Here is a 16057-nt window from a genome sequence, read left to right on the forward strand (position 1 = left end):
TACTGTCTTATGTATGTGCAATAGGAATTTGAATATGTCATTCATTCATTTATTCAACAGATCCTGGTGGATTACTATTATGTGACAAGAGCTCACCACATTCCCTAAAAACCCTGCTGTTTTCCTACCCTGTCACATCCCTTCCTCATGATGTAACAGAGAGCACTTTGACAAAGCTCATAGCCTGACTCTTAGAAACTCTATTCACCTTCCTGTTATCATGAGACTTTTGCCAATCTTACCCTAATGCAAGGGTCAGCAAGCTATTTTCCCTGAGCCAAAGCCTGCTTGCTGCTCTTTTTGTAAATAAAGTTTTATTAGAACACAACCAGGCCCATTTGTTTATGGCCTGTTTATCTATGGCTGCTTTTCTGCTGCCACAGCAGAGTTCAGTAGCTGTGACGACCCCTGCACTAAATAACATAAGTCAAAATTCACCTCTCCTGTAAGTTTCTGCTTAGGCAATAATAGAGTAAGCTCCTTGAAAGCAGAGAACTTTGTGTACCTTTGTCTTGTCATATGGAACCCAGCAGTAGGATTGGGTCAAGATTTAGAGCAGATACAGAAAATTAAACATGTCCTCTCTTATATTCTGTTTTCAACAGATGAGTGTCCTAGAATTCCATGGAAGACAGCACAAAACCACTGGTGTTCAGTTACTCTGGCTTTTAATTCCTCAGAGTTTTTACATCTAAGACTTCCAAGGCTCAATTTTTGGCCTCTATCCTTTGCATATTTATTTCCTGATCTGATGTGGAATTAGAGTTAAATAGGAGCTGTGTGCTTGAATTCCACGTGGCTGGCTCAGCAGGAAACTCCAGGGCAGGTTTTTTGGCATGCCAAACTCATGTTAGCCTCAGCTATGCTAATTTCTAGAGCTGTTTGCTTTGCTCAAATAAACCTTAGAGGAGAATTTGCATTTGGATGCACACCTTTTTATGCACAAATTATGTGCATGATAACTCTAGGGCAGAATAAGGACTGAAAAAATAAAAAGATGACAAAGAGGCATGGTATGTACTGAATGGTTTCCATGCGGCAAGCACTATGTTGGTGCTTTACATACATTTTCTCATCTCAGGGCCACAACTATCTCAGGTGGTGAAACTGCGACCCCCATTTTATATATGTGGAAATTACCTAGCTTCTCTACACTCACAGACTCGGTAAATGACAAAGCCTAGATTTGAACCCAATCTATCTGAACCTGAAGCCTGTGTTCTTTTCACTGTGTCACGCTGTTTTACTGGTATCCTCAACATCACCACGCACTGAAGCCACTGACATACATCAAAACAAAGAATCCTACATTTACAAAATTAGTCAATTTTCTCTCCAGCTATTCTATGCAAAATATATCTTTGACCCTTTAGGAGATAAATCTGGGTCCCTCTGCACCATAAAACAGCCAACCAAAAAGTAACAGTGGCATTACAAAGACAAACATTACATAAAACAAAAATGATGTTAGTATTCAGCAACAAACACGATCACAAGTGATTTTTATATGTAAATGGATTTTAATGACATATGTGAGGACCTCAGTATGAAAGGACACTTTTGCTGCTAAAATGTAATAGGTCAAGGAAGAGAATGTAACCATACCATGAAGGAAAATGTTAGTAACACTTAGAAGATGGTATAAATATATCTATAATGTAAGCCCAGTAATTTATATTTTACAAACATGTTCACCATTTATGGAAACATAACCAAACACCTATCTTCTCCCCCCGCAAAAAAATAAAATAAAATACAAGCGTTACCTTTAATGAGTTATGGTAAGTACTGCTATCAAAATTCATTATTTATCATTGCTTAATTCAACATACAGAAAAATAACCAGCACAGCAATTAAGCATTCTAGCAAAATTCTAACATTTTACAACAAGCCAGACACAATATTACTGACCTTCTTTCTCCATGTGGAACATAACTGTAACCTAACTTGCAATATAACATCATGCTCAGCCTATAGCCATCTAGCTTAATACACTGCCATCTAATTTTCTGGAAAGAACTGATTACACTTTCATCCAAGTAAAATCTGAATCTCCATTTTTCAAAAAGCTCTTAAAGAAAGCTTTCCAGGAATTAGAAACAACTCTGTACGAGATGAGTAACCCGCGTTGTTTCTTAAGTAGACTTAGAAGAAAGGCACACTGGGGAACAAGCCTGCCACACACGCTTTATAAATTGCCCCTTCCTTTGGGAAACGCACCAGGGAGACGTGGTCCTCACTGCACCACACCAAAGAGCTCAACCTTTTTTTCTTGTTAACCGATCAGTATATGTCTTTTTTTTTTAAATTAATTTATCCTTTTTAATTTTAAATAGATTTCAGAGAAGGAAAATAACTTTTTTTGTAGCCAGGGGTAGGAAAGTGTATTGTCAGTTGAAGGTCAACAGCCTAAGCAGTAGTAGATTGGGGGTATTTGCTTAACAAAGTAATGCTCTTCAAATGATACATACACTCACATTTCTTAGCTGCAATGTCCCTAAAACAGTCTTTTCCAAAATAAACTTAAGCACTGAATAATTATCATAGGGCAGTTTAAACAATTTTCCGTAAATCATGATCACTGGAAACCCCAGGAGTGACTTACCTGCCGGCGGCTTTATGAAAGGTGGCGGAATTAAAGGTACAATAATGGGCACATTGCCATGATCCTTCGACCCTGCAGGCGAGTCACTGAGTCCATTTCCTGTGGCAAGCCCTGAATAGCCTGTGCTTATATTGTATGGTGAAATAACACTGTCCTCAGGTAATTTGGGTTTTGGCAAAGAATTTTCTGTAAAAGAAAAAAAAAAATCATTCAATATGATGGAAAGACTTACTTTCCTTACAACCACATTTTCTCAAGTAAAATGGCTATGGAATAAAATTTTTTTTCTTGCCAATCTTTAAACACTTTACCAGAACTTAATCCTGAACCTTTCTCAGCTGTGTTACGGTAAATTTCTTATGGGCTCCTTTATCATTTGCTCCACCATGATAGCTAATATCTCTACTGTATCGTAGTGATGAATTTTAGTACCGTAAAAGCCCATAGAAAATTGAGAGGCAATTAACCTTTTACATGTACAAAGTGATATATGGCAGGCATCGCTCTCTGGCTACCAAAGGAGAAGCTTAAAAAGTGCCCCCCTACCATGGTAACCAGGTCCTGATATATTATAAAGTTGAGTGGTAATATAATCAAAAGAACCAATGAGAAAGAAGCTGATGATTACGAAAAAAGAACACAAACTGCTATTTCACAGGGTAGACTCATTAAATTAACCCATTAATAGCCATTAAAAATTAACAAAAATGGGGCTTCCCTGTGACTCAGTGGTAAAGAATTTGCCTGCCAATGCAGGAGACACGGGTTCAATCCACGGTCCAAAAAGATCCCACATGCCTTGGAGCAGCTAAACCCGTGCGCCACAATTATTGAGCCTGTACTCTAGAGCCCAGGAACCACAACTGTTGAGCCCACGTATTGGCCGCAACTTGAGAAAAGCCCACACACAGCAACAAAGATACAGCACAGTCAAAAATAAATAAATGAAATAATTTTTACAAATTAACAAAAATGATCACAAAGAAAACTTATAATGATATGAACTTTGTGAATCTTATCCTCGCATATGAACCATTAAAAAAATAAATAAAACACTCCACCATGGAACACAACTTTTTCCCTTCAGTAGCATATCATGGTATTCTCTCCATGTTCCCCAGAGGCAAAGATTATTACTAGATCAAGTATTAAATGAGCTATTAGTTTATAGAATATAAACTCATGACTTGCATTTTTCATTTACAGTGAAATTGATGATATTATCTCTGTAACGATATGGACAATTTCATAGCAAGCTTAACATAAAATTTGTCAGGTATGTTCAATTCCACATGCCCGCAGGACAGCTCATTTACATTTTGTTGCTTGGCATATAAGAAGGAAAAGCACTGTCTTAGAGACTGGAAATAAAATGCTTGAACAGGTAGTGTATGCCAAAAGATTTTGCATGCAATGAAAATACAGATCAAATTGCCAATGATATCACACAATTAGTTTAGCCCACATTTTATTCAAGTTCCCCAAATGAATAGCTTCTTCACATACTCCTCTTCTTTCCTTCGATGAACAAATCTTCAATCCATATTTAGGTTCATAAATTCAGTATGCAGAGCAACACCCACCAATAGTTCTAGGCTCCCCTCATGGGGTATCTGGCATTGCTACCCACCGGAAGAATTAGTGTTAAGTCAACTCTGCCAAGCCTCTAATTTCTACTCCCTGGCCAGGCTTCGATGATAATTCCTAAAGAATAATATAGGATCCAATCATCTACTACTCTCTTACTTTTCTTCTTACCCTATCCAAGGCTGTGGGGATAAGGTGAAAACTTCAAACAGAAAATAGAAGTAGGGCTCTCCTTTAGAATTCTCACCTAAAACTGGGGGGCAAGAAGAGAAATTACCAAATTAACCATGATTGTCTCTTGCAGTCTGAAACTTTAAACCTAACATTTCACTTAACAGCACCAGCCCTTAACAACTGATATATCAAAGGGTTTAGGAAAGTAGAAGTTAGCAAACATTGTCCCTTTCTCTATATTTGTGAGCAGGACTGCAGTGCTTAGGATCCCTAGCCCTGTCTAGCTAGCCCTCCCATAGCTGGAAGGAGATTAAGCTGTGTCTGTTTTTGTTTTATGTTGTGCTCTTATATTCTGCTTATGGGAAAGCACTCCTGGGGATGCACATTTAAATCAACTATTGGCATAATCAACAAAATGAGTCCCAGAGCAACTCAATTCTGGCGGGTTGAGATAGTTAATCCTTGTTTGCATGAACAAAGGGACATTAAATGTCATTACCTTTGAGAACAGAAATGTGCTGCCGGCTCTCTCCATCTGTAGGATAGCTCCTGAATTCAATATCTTCACCATCTTTTAATTCAACCTTATCATAGCCATACCAGCCAAGGAGTTCATTCATGGTGTTTTCTGCAAAGTTCTGAAAGAAAAGCATAGGCTACTTATGTATATAATCAATAACTATTTGAAAAAGAATGCATACATTGAATTCTATTAGCACCACCCCGTATTCTGCCAGCCTTGCCCTTCCTTCCTTAGAGTCATGTTCATTTTTCAAATCACGTTTGAAAACTGTCATGCATTTAAATCTCAGGATGACGCATCCAATTATGACAGGCCTTCAGACATTTGCAATTTAAAGATAATAAGAAAAAAGGCATTTGTCAGTTTTGCTTAAGAATAGGAAGTCATATTTTGGCATATCCTTCTGCAAAGTCTGTATCTTGAACTAATACAAAAATATTGAAAGGTAAAAGCACGAAAACAGCTAAGAAGAGATTTCAAAACTGAAAACAATCAAGCATTTTGTGGCTCAGATTAATTTAAATTAGAATTGCTTTCTAACTCAGGTGGTGTTTCTTAACATGACTCTGATCTCAGATAAAGCAAAATCTCAGCAAAGAAATAATTCCTCAACTGTCAACCACTACCATCCAGGAAGCTGAATAGGCTATAAGGGTTTCCCTTTTTAATTTTATGTTTTGTAACAGTAGTCTTTAAACATCAAAGCATATCTTCCTTTACGAATTCCATAAGTGACAGATTCTTTCCCCATGAAATCAAAGGTCACTATGATTGTCTTCTGACAAATAACGTAAAAGCACCAAATAACTTTAAGGTTACTAATCAGCTCAGATTTTGGATAACACATGAAAACACTTTATGAACTATAAATCAATATACAATCAGCCATATAGTATCTGCAGGTTCCATATCCATAGATTCAAGTTACCCCCAAGGAAAATATTTAGGAAAAAATTTTAAGAAACTTCCAAAAAGCAAAACTTGACTTTGTCATGCAGGCAACTATTTACATAGCACTTATATTGTACTTACAACTCTTTACCTAGCATTTACATTATATTAGGTATTATCAATAATCTAGAGATGAGTTAAAGTATATGGCAGGGGTGCGCATAGGTTATATGAAAATGCTACACCATTTCACACAAGGGACTTGAGTACTTAAGAATCTGGTATTCCAGTGTGGAGGCAGGATGCCCTGAAACCAATCCCTTGTGGATTTGGAGGGACAACTCTATAAATGTAAGGTATTATTGTTGTTAGTATAGATGTCAAGCTGTGGAAATAATGGGTAAATAATAGTTGAACAAATTTAAAGCTTATACTACCAGGTGACTATTTTTAATGAACTTAACCACTGCTAGGTCTTAATGCTTGTGTGTGCCTCAAAGTATCTCTATCTGAGAAACACAGAGGAGAGAAGGGATTACCCGGGCTGAGGGGTGGCAGAAATGAGGAGACTGGTCAAAGGGTATAGTACAGAACGGTGTATACTACAGTGATTGTAGCTAAGAACACTATCATACACTTGAATGTTGCTGACAGAGTTGATTCTACATCTTTTCACTGTAAAAAAGGTAACTATGTTACAGGACAGAGGTGGTACCTAATACTGTGGTTGTAGTCACTTTACAATATATAAATGTATCAAACCAACGCATTGTACACCTTAAACTTATACAATGTTTTCTGTCAATTATATCTCAATAAACTGGAAAAATTAATAGAAGGAAGAATCCTATACCATAGAGTAAGAGCTTAATAAATGTTTGCTGAATGAATTATTTTCAGTTCAGTTCAGTTCAGTCGCTCAGTCATGTCCGACTCTTTGCAACCCCATGAACCGCAGCACGCCAGGCCTCCCTGTCCATCACCAACTCCCGGAGTTTACCCAAACCCATGTCCATTGAGTCGGTGATGCCATCCAACCATCTCATCCTCTGTCATCCCCTTCTCCTCCTGCCCTCAATCTTTCCCAGCATCAGGGTCTTTTCAAGTGAGTCAGCTCTTTGCATCAGGTGGCCAAAGTATTGGAGTTTCAGCTTCAACATCAGTCCTTCCAATGAACACCCAGGACTGATCTCCTTTAGGATGGACTCGGTGGATCTCCTTGCAGTCCAGGGGATTCTCAAGAGTCTTCTCCAACACCACAGTTCAAAAGCATCAATTCTTTGGTGCTCAGCTTTCTTTATAGTCCAACTCTCACATCCATACATGACTACCAGAAAAACCATAGCCTTGACTGCTGCTGCTGCTAAGTCGTGTCAGTCGTGTACAACTCTGTGCGACCCCATAGATGGCAGCCCACCAGGCTCCCCCGTCCCTGGGATTCTCCAGGCAAGAACACTGGAGTGGGTTGCCATTCCCTTCTCCAATGCATGAAAGTGAAAAGTGAAAGTGAAGTCGCTCAGTCATGTCCAACTCTTCGCGACCCCATGGACGACAGCCTACCAGGCTCCTCCATCCATGGGATTTTCCAGGCAAGAGTACCGGAGTGGGTTGCCATCGCCTTCTCTGATACCCTTGACTAGACGGACCTTAATTTTTCTAAGGCATCTAAATTTTTTAAGGCATCTTTATCTGGCAAGACAGCCTGAGCGCCGTAGATGGAGTTAGAGAAACTATGCATTTTAACCTTCTCTGTGACTCAAAGAATCTTTTCTCCTTCTCCCTAGAAGTTGTCATTTCTGAATTACACTGGGATGTATAATTTATACCTGAGACAAAGCGCCCAGGCTCAACCAGCACGTGCACAGCCTCAACATGCAAGTTCCACGTTCTTTTGAATTTCACTTTAGATTTCAGCAGTTGCATAAAAAAGAAAGGGTATTACACTACTCCACAAAAACAAACCTAGCATTTCAAACCACCTACATGATGCTAGACTTTTTTTCTTTTTGCTTTAGTACCCACTTGAGCTCAGAGCTCCAAATGGGTCAATCTGTGATGGTATAATGCACAAGCAATTTTTTAAAAATGTAGACAGATTGATTCAGTGCTACCATCCACAAGGCCAACAGTCAGCCATATCAAGCTTTAGTGAGGCATTTATTCTCTCTGATGGCTGGTCATGTCCACATTAAATAGACATTCCTTTCATGAATGTGCAAAGATGATATGATCGATATGTGTAATAAGCTCAGCAACTTCTGGAATACCACTGAGGAGGATTCAGCTAAACACGGCACTACTCAATCAAAAGACATTCTTAATTGAATGAGGTGTCACTCTTCCCTAGTTCTCAATTTCTTTCACTGAGCTGAGTGCCTGACTGGAGAATGACAGTCCTAGGCACACAAACAGAGGTCTTCCATCAGGGGTCTGGCAGCAGAAACCTCAAGGATAACGATTATACCTTGCATTAAAAAACAAACCGACAACAAAAACCCCACAATTCCCAACAGTGTTAAAAGCCAAGTTCAAGCCATCCTACTGGTAATGTATACTGTCTGCCTGAATCTTTAAGAGAAATGAGCCAAAAAGATAACTGCTGGCCACCATATCTAATTTTCTAGGCCATTTGTATCCTGGGCGCCTCTCGCTGGTTGTGTCTAATCTCTGAAGTGACACAAAGCTACAGATGCATCATTCATGGAGCAACCTCCCAGTCAAGGATATAGATTTGTTTGTTTCAGTTCAGCTGCAAACCCATTCAGACTTTCAGAACCAAGGATGGGATCCAGAAGTTTCAAACATTTGGGTAAAAACTGAAATTGCAACTGGATTATTGATACCAAATTTGTATTATTTGGGCACCTTAACTGCATCACTCAGTTTATGGTTTGTGCTGAAAACTCAGAGGCCTCATGGAACAATCAATATGAACATGATCTATTTCATGATTTGTGAGTTACTATAAATGTCAGTGAAAATAAACTCTAAGCATTTCCTTTCTTATCACTGAAAATAAAAAGAAACACCTTAATGTTTAGATATATGATTGCAAAAGCAGAAAATAAAAGGTTTATAAAGCCTTGAGCCACAAATCTCAAACCTTTCATAAAAAAGGAACAAGATAAAAGAGAAAACAAACACCAAAGTTTCTTGTAGTATAACTACAAGAAATAGGTATTACCTCTGTCTTATATACTATACTATACTAAGAAACTGAAGAACCCCAAGAAATAAATAATTTTTAATTTGATTTAGAATTAAAACTTAGAATTTGATGCTAGACATCATATGGGCTCGTTATGGTGCCAAACCAAAGGAAATGAAATGGATTTTTGCAGCAACCATCCAAGAAACATACATATTCTAAGACAAGTGAATTTAATGTTTATGGTCCATAAGGGTTTTCAAGTTTTTCTACCAGAAAATTGAGGTGATAAGAGTTAAGTGCAGAGAAATTTTTGAGGTAAGGATGTTCAATAAAAGGTCAAGCTACTGTACGGACAGAAATTGTAAAGTTGGTTTCCCCCAAAATCTTCACCCAGAATTTCTCATGGAGACTTACAGCAGGAAACTTTAGTACAGTCTCTTAAAGTCCCTTCCAGCGCTAAGACTATGTGAAATCAAAGAACTTCTACTTACACATGAAATAAAGTACATTTCACAAAGAAATATAATAATTACAGTGATCACACATCACAAATTTCACTGAACAGCCACTATCTCAAATATTTTATCATTGTTCCCACACACCATCAAAAGTGCCAGAATTTCAATATTCTGGCACCCAAAACACATTTTGCAGACTGCCTCTCGCCCTTGGAAGTGACACAAAAATCCTCTCTCATACCATGTGGTCCAATTTGGGTTTGGAAAATAGGTCACTATAATTACAATGATAATGTCTAACACTCTTATAGCACTTGACAGTGTTTCCACATCCTTTAACTCTCTTGTTCCTTTCAACAACCCTGTGAGTTAGGTGTTTGGTTTCCACAGTAAACTTTTGGTGAACCTCTGTGACATCCTCATTTTACAACAGAAAATTGGAACGTACAGAAGGTAAATGGCAGGCATGAGAGATCACCTAGTAAAGTCAGAACAAAAATACAGATCTTCTGATTCTTATACCAGGACTCTTTCTACTATAAATTCTGTTCAGTCCAATGTGTCAGCAACTCCAAAATAACTACTTCCGTGGTCCAACAAAGAACTGCAAAGAAATCATATTACAGGATGTCAATTTCACATACAAAGAGCTTTCTAACCAGGATATATCTACCTACGGTAAACTTGTTTTCTGATTTGGTCATTGATCTCTACTCTCCTTAATTATCTGTACTGTTGGAATAGTGGTTCTTAAAATTCACAATTAAAATTTAATCTTTTCATTTGACAACTTTTTGACATCACATCTGACTCTAATGGCTTTGCACTTTTAATACTTTACCCCCATACCTTTTCTCTCCCTTTCAGATCCCCCTCTCTCATCTCCAGGGTTCCTAAAGAAAGAAGAAAATTCTACTTCTAACATTAGTCTGAAAGCCTGATCTTTTCCTAGAATTTAAAAAAAAAAAAAAAGGTGGAAATAATAAATAGTAGAAAGATGGGAAACTTTACTTTTCCTCATTTCTCTGAGTTCTTTCTATGCTGGCAAAATTTACTTTCATTGGAATTTAATTCACAGGACATTCATTAGACATTCTCCTTACTCAACTAAAAATACTGTATGCATGTCAAAGTTCAATCTAAATGGTTTTTAATTGAACATTTTACCAGGTAAACAATAAAGACTTGACTTCAAGTCATTTTGAAAATCACAGTAATTACAAAATCTCAAAATACCTCTGAAATGAAAGTACTTCAAGGTCTTCAAAGAGGACTAATGATTTTATTTTGAACACACCAATCCAACTTTAAAATATAGGGTGGGCATCACTGATTTCTTTCATCTCAGGCCTTGCATAACCAAATGTCGATTTGTTTTCAACTCGGTATCCTACCCAAGAAAGCAGAAAGTTTTCGGAGGGCTCCTAATCATTCATTCAAACGAGGGGAAAGTCACATTCTCCCTCTTCTCACAAATATAATTTCCATTTTACTCCAAGTCCTATATCCCTTTCCAGTGCTAGTAAAATATATCCTCCATCCCAAACACGCTGTGAGTTATCTGAGGGCAGAAACTTTTTATTTCATTTTATGCCTCATCCAGCACAATGACCAACACTTAGAATCTAATCAATAAATGTGGATACATTTGGATACATCCACAAATATTTTTTAAAATGTGTAAATAGAGAAAAATGACTTTTCCATATTTTTCTAAAGTGTAAATATAGAAACAAAATTCAGGATACATGATTCTTAAAAAAGTGTGTGAAAGTTTAAAAAATTATAACATCCAATGTTAATGAACATCCTCAAATTATTAGGAATTCAACTTGACTCATTTTTTAGAAAAGGTAACTTGACTGTATGCAATAAAAGCTGAAGAATTTACATACTCTTTGATTCAGCAATTTTATTTATTTCTAGGTATGCCTAGCAATTTTATTTATTCCTAGGTAAAAACTATTCTAAGGAAATACGTACAAAACAACGTATGTTCAGTGTTGTTTTCTTAGAAATAAACTAAATACAATCAGAATTTGGTTAAATAAATATAGCTTAATCATAAAATTGCTCAAACAGAATACTACTTTGCCACTAAAATATTCTGTGGATAAATTTTTACTGCCATGAAAAACTGTTAACAATATATTAAGTTCAAAAAGGAAGGTTACTACACTATAAAACCATCTTTTAAAAATGTATCATACATACAAAAGAACATGGAAAGACATACATCAAAATGTTGACAGTAATTGTGTTTGGGTGGGAAAATTATAGCCTTTGTTTTTCTTTTTTTGCTATTTGTATTGTAGCTATTTGCTATTTGTATTGCTTATTCTACTATTTCTGTCATGCCTATGAATTATTTTATAAAAATAAAAAAATAGTTTTAATTAAAAATTAACACATAGTCTTCTCACAGACAACCATGTCAGTCATATTCATAGTCCTAATGACAATAAAAAGGATCTGCCAGTTACATCACTTAACTTCAAAACATTCTGACACACATTACCCAAGAAAGTACAGCATATGAGAAATACTTTCAAAGGAAAAGGAAACCCCCAGTCCTGCACAATTTACAAGGTAGGAAAAGAAATGCTAGTATCTCTGCCAGTTAAGGTTATGAATAATAGAATGATGATTATTTTTGGAAAATATTTTATCTCCCTTTTCACCTCCATGGGTTCTGACTGAGTTGTAAAGTAAATTTCTATTAAGCATCATTGGACTTGCTAATTAAGATTTTTAAAGGGTTTGGGACAATAGAGGATGAGATGGTTGGATGGCATCACCGACTCGATGCACATGCGTTTGAGTAAGCTCCGGGAATTGGTGATGGACAGGGAAGCCTGGCATGCTGTAGTCCATGGGGTCACAAAGAGTCGGACATGACTGAGTGACTGAACTGAACTGAACTGAAAGGGCTCGGGGGAGGAAGCTGCAGAAGAAAGGCAATTTCTTCTGTAGGAAGTAGGAATTAAACTTGATTAGAAATCAGTTTCTAGCTCTATCTATCCCCCAGATCTGAAAGTTAAAAAAATTATAACATCCAATGTTAACAAGCACTCTCAGACTGTTGGAAATTCAAGTTGGTTCAACTTCAAGTCATCTCTCTTAACACAGATCTAATGGATCAGTTTCATTTTAAGGGTTTTACCAAGAAGGAGGTAAAATTTAAGTAGTGGAAAAGAAATGTCTACAGAGTGCCTCCACACTCATGACTTCACAGGATCAGAAGGCATCCTAAGGAAAAGCCACTCCCACAGACGTCTCATTAGAGAATCATTCACATGGATGTCATGAAGAGCTGCCAGATTCATACTCTGTATGCAGACTGCACCCATTGAGCCCTGTTGTTTGTCCCTGAACCACACACAGATTCTTGGCCTGAAATCCTTTGAAGAAGGTCACTGAGCTCCACCTGGGTCACTTTGCAGCACTGTTCTCAGCCACGACCCAAGGATTATAACACGGTTCTAAGGGCAGGGGATACATAAGAACACTAAAGTCCAGCTCCGACCTGGAGCAGGCCTGAGGAGAAAGTCTTGCTCTCTTATTGACACAGTCTCAATGGGAAGGTTGTATAATTGTCACATGAAACCAAACTGTGTGTGTTTCCACATGTAAACATCTATGTTGCTTTATTGTCTTGTTGTGATGAGGAGCAGACAATGATGTCCCCATGTTTTAATCTGTGGCCAGGACATCAAATGTCCTAAAAAGGTCAAACAAATGTGTGGAATTGTGGAGGCCAGCCCTCGGGCTGACACTGTGGCAGGCATAGCAGGCGTGCAGCTGTGGGCAGCTGTGTCCCATCACAGCTGCAGCACTGGCTTCAAAATCACCAAGACTTGTGACATTGTTTCCCTGTCCATGCCAAAGCCACTGGCCTTAAAGCAGGAGTTCCACAGACGTTTAGTTATATAAGAGATATTAACACCCATCAGTCTACAGATTCGAAAATATACCTTCAGCAAATTTCACCCACCTCAGGCTTTCATGTCTGTTTACATGTTTCAACTGGCACCATCAAAAACAAAAGTTGCTTTTTTTTTTTTCCATTCTCCCCTGGAATATCCCTTTTCTTTTAGGAAAATATTCAATAATCTTATTAGCTCAAGAGTGTAAATGTGGCTGACTTCCCATTCCGCAAAAGGAAGTTTTAGACTTCTGAGATTTTTAAAGGATCCACCTTCTACTACTTCTAATAATTTTTTCAAAAGAAAAAGTATAAAGACTCAATAAAAAGAATTCGTCCTTAGAAGATATAAAAAGTCTGGTCACCCTAGCAAGATAGTCTATTTCCCCGAACTCTCCTTTTTCAGTCACTTGTAGTGTGTATTCACTGCTATTTGCCCTTTTCGAGGCCCTGTTTTTTGACTTTCCTTTAAAAACTCCGTTACCTCTTGGTTCCTATGAGTCCGTCTTTCACACAAGGAGAGTAGAGCTTGGCTTCTCAGAGCCGGGCTTGGCAAGCACAGAGGCAGGAAACGCAGAAGGGAATGAGTCTGTCAGACTCATTTGCTTCTAGTTCAAATGTTTATTTCAGATTCGGGAGGAAGTGGAGTGGTTCCTTTCCATTTCCTCCTCTCTGGAACCTGTGAGTTGTGTAAGGCTTAGAGAGCCTTGCTCTACCACACATCATCCTCACAGGTTCACAGATGGAGAAAGAGACTCTTCAGAAAACTCCAGGTTTGAACAGAGCAGGATTCATGGCTCCCTCTGCCCTCCCAGGAACTTCTCCTCTGGGTTGAGACTAGAGCCTTGAGCAGGACAACTGAGAGCAATGCAGAGGACAAGGACAGTGGGCTAGGGAACATCCTATACCAGCTCCCGAGGGGCAAGGGCCACGTCCCACCTGACATGAATTCCCAGCCCTGCCGGACAGCACACCCCACACCACTTCTTAGCCAGGGAGGTCTGACATAATTTGTGAATGCCACAGTGAGATCTGGTCCCAAGCCCACTTCCTAGGTTCCTTACTGTTTCTGACATCAGGATGGAGTTTCAGGAGCAAAACTTAAAATATACCTGTTTTAGTAATGAGCTGGTTTCAACCTTAAACATGCTGACTTTTCCAATCCACATTCTGATATCACTGTTTTATTTTATGACAAGCTATTTAAATCACCACACTCACAAGCTCAACTCTGCAACTTGCTTTACTGTCTATGCAATTGACACAGGTCATTTTTAACGCCAAATGGAGACCATCAGAAACTAAACTAGAAAATCTTATGGTGGGTTTACTACTGAACTCTAACAGATGTGCCTGACTCTAACATTAGGACTGAAGCATAATTTTAGGTACAAATTACTTATTAAGAATATTTATAGACAGAGAACTTCTTCAGCAAAGAACCTAAAACATTTAACACAGCTTATCCCGTAGCTGAGCAATTGATAAGGAAGCCAAACATTGTAAATGCATTAATTTTGGTTTGTTTAGGGAAGTTTCCAGGGCAGAGTGCATGATCTAATCACATTGGTTTTGTCAAAGAGTTTTAGAAGATGAAAATCTGACTCATTATCTCTACACATAGCTTAGACTTTTTTGAGCTGTATTACTGTTTGCTAGTCACTAATCATGTTCATGCTCACCAAGATCTCTGCATATAAAATACATACCCTTAAGTGCAACTATATTTACACTCACTCATATATTTACATTTACACATCCAATACTACATCTAGTTTCTATATTATGTTCTGGATGAACTCCTGAAACAAATTAACACTTCCATATGTCAAATTTCCTCCTAAGGGCCACTTATAATGATTCATGTGAGCTAACAATATATTGAAGGCATATTACATTAGATACAATCACAATATTCACTTTAGAAACCGAAAGTACTCAAAATATAAATTGAATTGCCATCTGATTGTTTAAAATTCTCTCTATTGGTCACTAACTAAACAAGGCAGACTGATTATAAGTACAGTAATGTAACAAGTCTTTTTAATTAAGAAAAACCAGGATGAAGTGGGGGGAAAGGAAAGATAATGAAACATAGTAAAGATCATAATGAGACAAACATTTCTACTTGAAGATATTTTCACTAGAGGACACTAAAGGCAAGCTATGCCAAGTCATGTACTTTTCACACACAAAATTATATTGTATCAAATTTAAATTTGTTACAACTGCCATGTACATTACACCAGTGATAAGGAAAATGTAACTCAATATCTGATCTGGTGAAACAGCAACCAACATTAGCTTCTAGCCACATGAAGACAATCTCCAATGACATTACTGGTGTCAGCTAAACCTCAGCCAGTTTGTCTTCTCCGTCCATTTTTAAATAAATGTGTGACTATCTCAATTAGGAAATCTTGAAGTCTCTATGATGAGGCAATTTTGGTGCTCATTTTCAGTGCCCTGCATTTGCTGTACTTAAAATAGACACGTACCAATGTCCTTTCTATTACCCCAAGGGGAAAAAAAATCACATACACACCAGTCCTTTTTCTTTCAGCTCACAGAGAAGCAACTTGATCCAAGCAGTGTTGAAACCTGAGTAGGTCACTGGACACCACGATAAAATTCCCTAATCCCTGAGCCAACTCTCCCTAAGGGGGGCCTCCTCCTGATCCTCCACTTCCCAGGCTGACTTTTGCATTCGCTCTCTCCTCTTTCCCCCTTTCATTTCCCCTA

General features: G+C 37.9%; 1 protein-coding gene across 2 annotated transcripts in view; it reads right to left on the minus strand.

Moving 5' to 3' along the window:
* SOBP (sine oculis binding protein homolog) overlaps positions 1-16057 on the minus strand; it is a 165513-nt gene that overhangs the window by 146464 nt on the left and 2992 nt on the right. For both annotated transcript variants that reach the window (XM_061131748.1, XM_061131747.1), the window contains exons 2-3: positions 4867-5005; positions 2607-2792 (exon numbers count right to left, since the gene is read on the minus strand). In XM_061131748.1, coding sequence (XP_060987731.1) covers positions 2607-2792; positions 4867-5005 — 325 coding nt within the window. The remainder of the gene's footprint in view (positions 1-2606; positions 2793-4866; positions 5006-16057) is intronic.

This window comes from Dama dama, chromosome 28 (genome assembly GCF_033118175.1).
Source record: "Dama dama isolate Ldn47 chromosome 28, ASM3311817v1, whole genome shotgun sequence".
Lineage (NCBI taxonomy): Eukaryota > Metazoa > Chordata > Mammalia > Artiodactyla > Cervidae > Dama > Dama dama.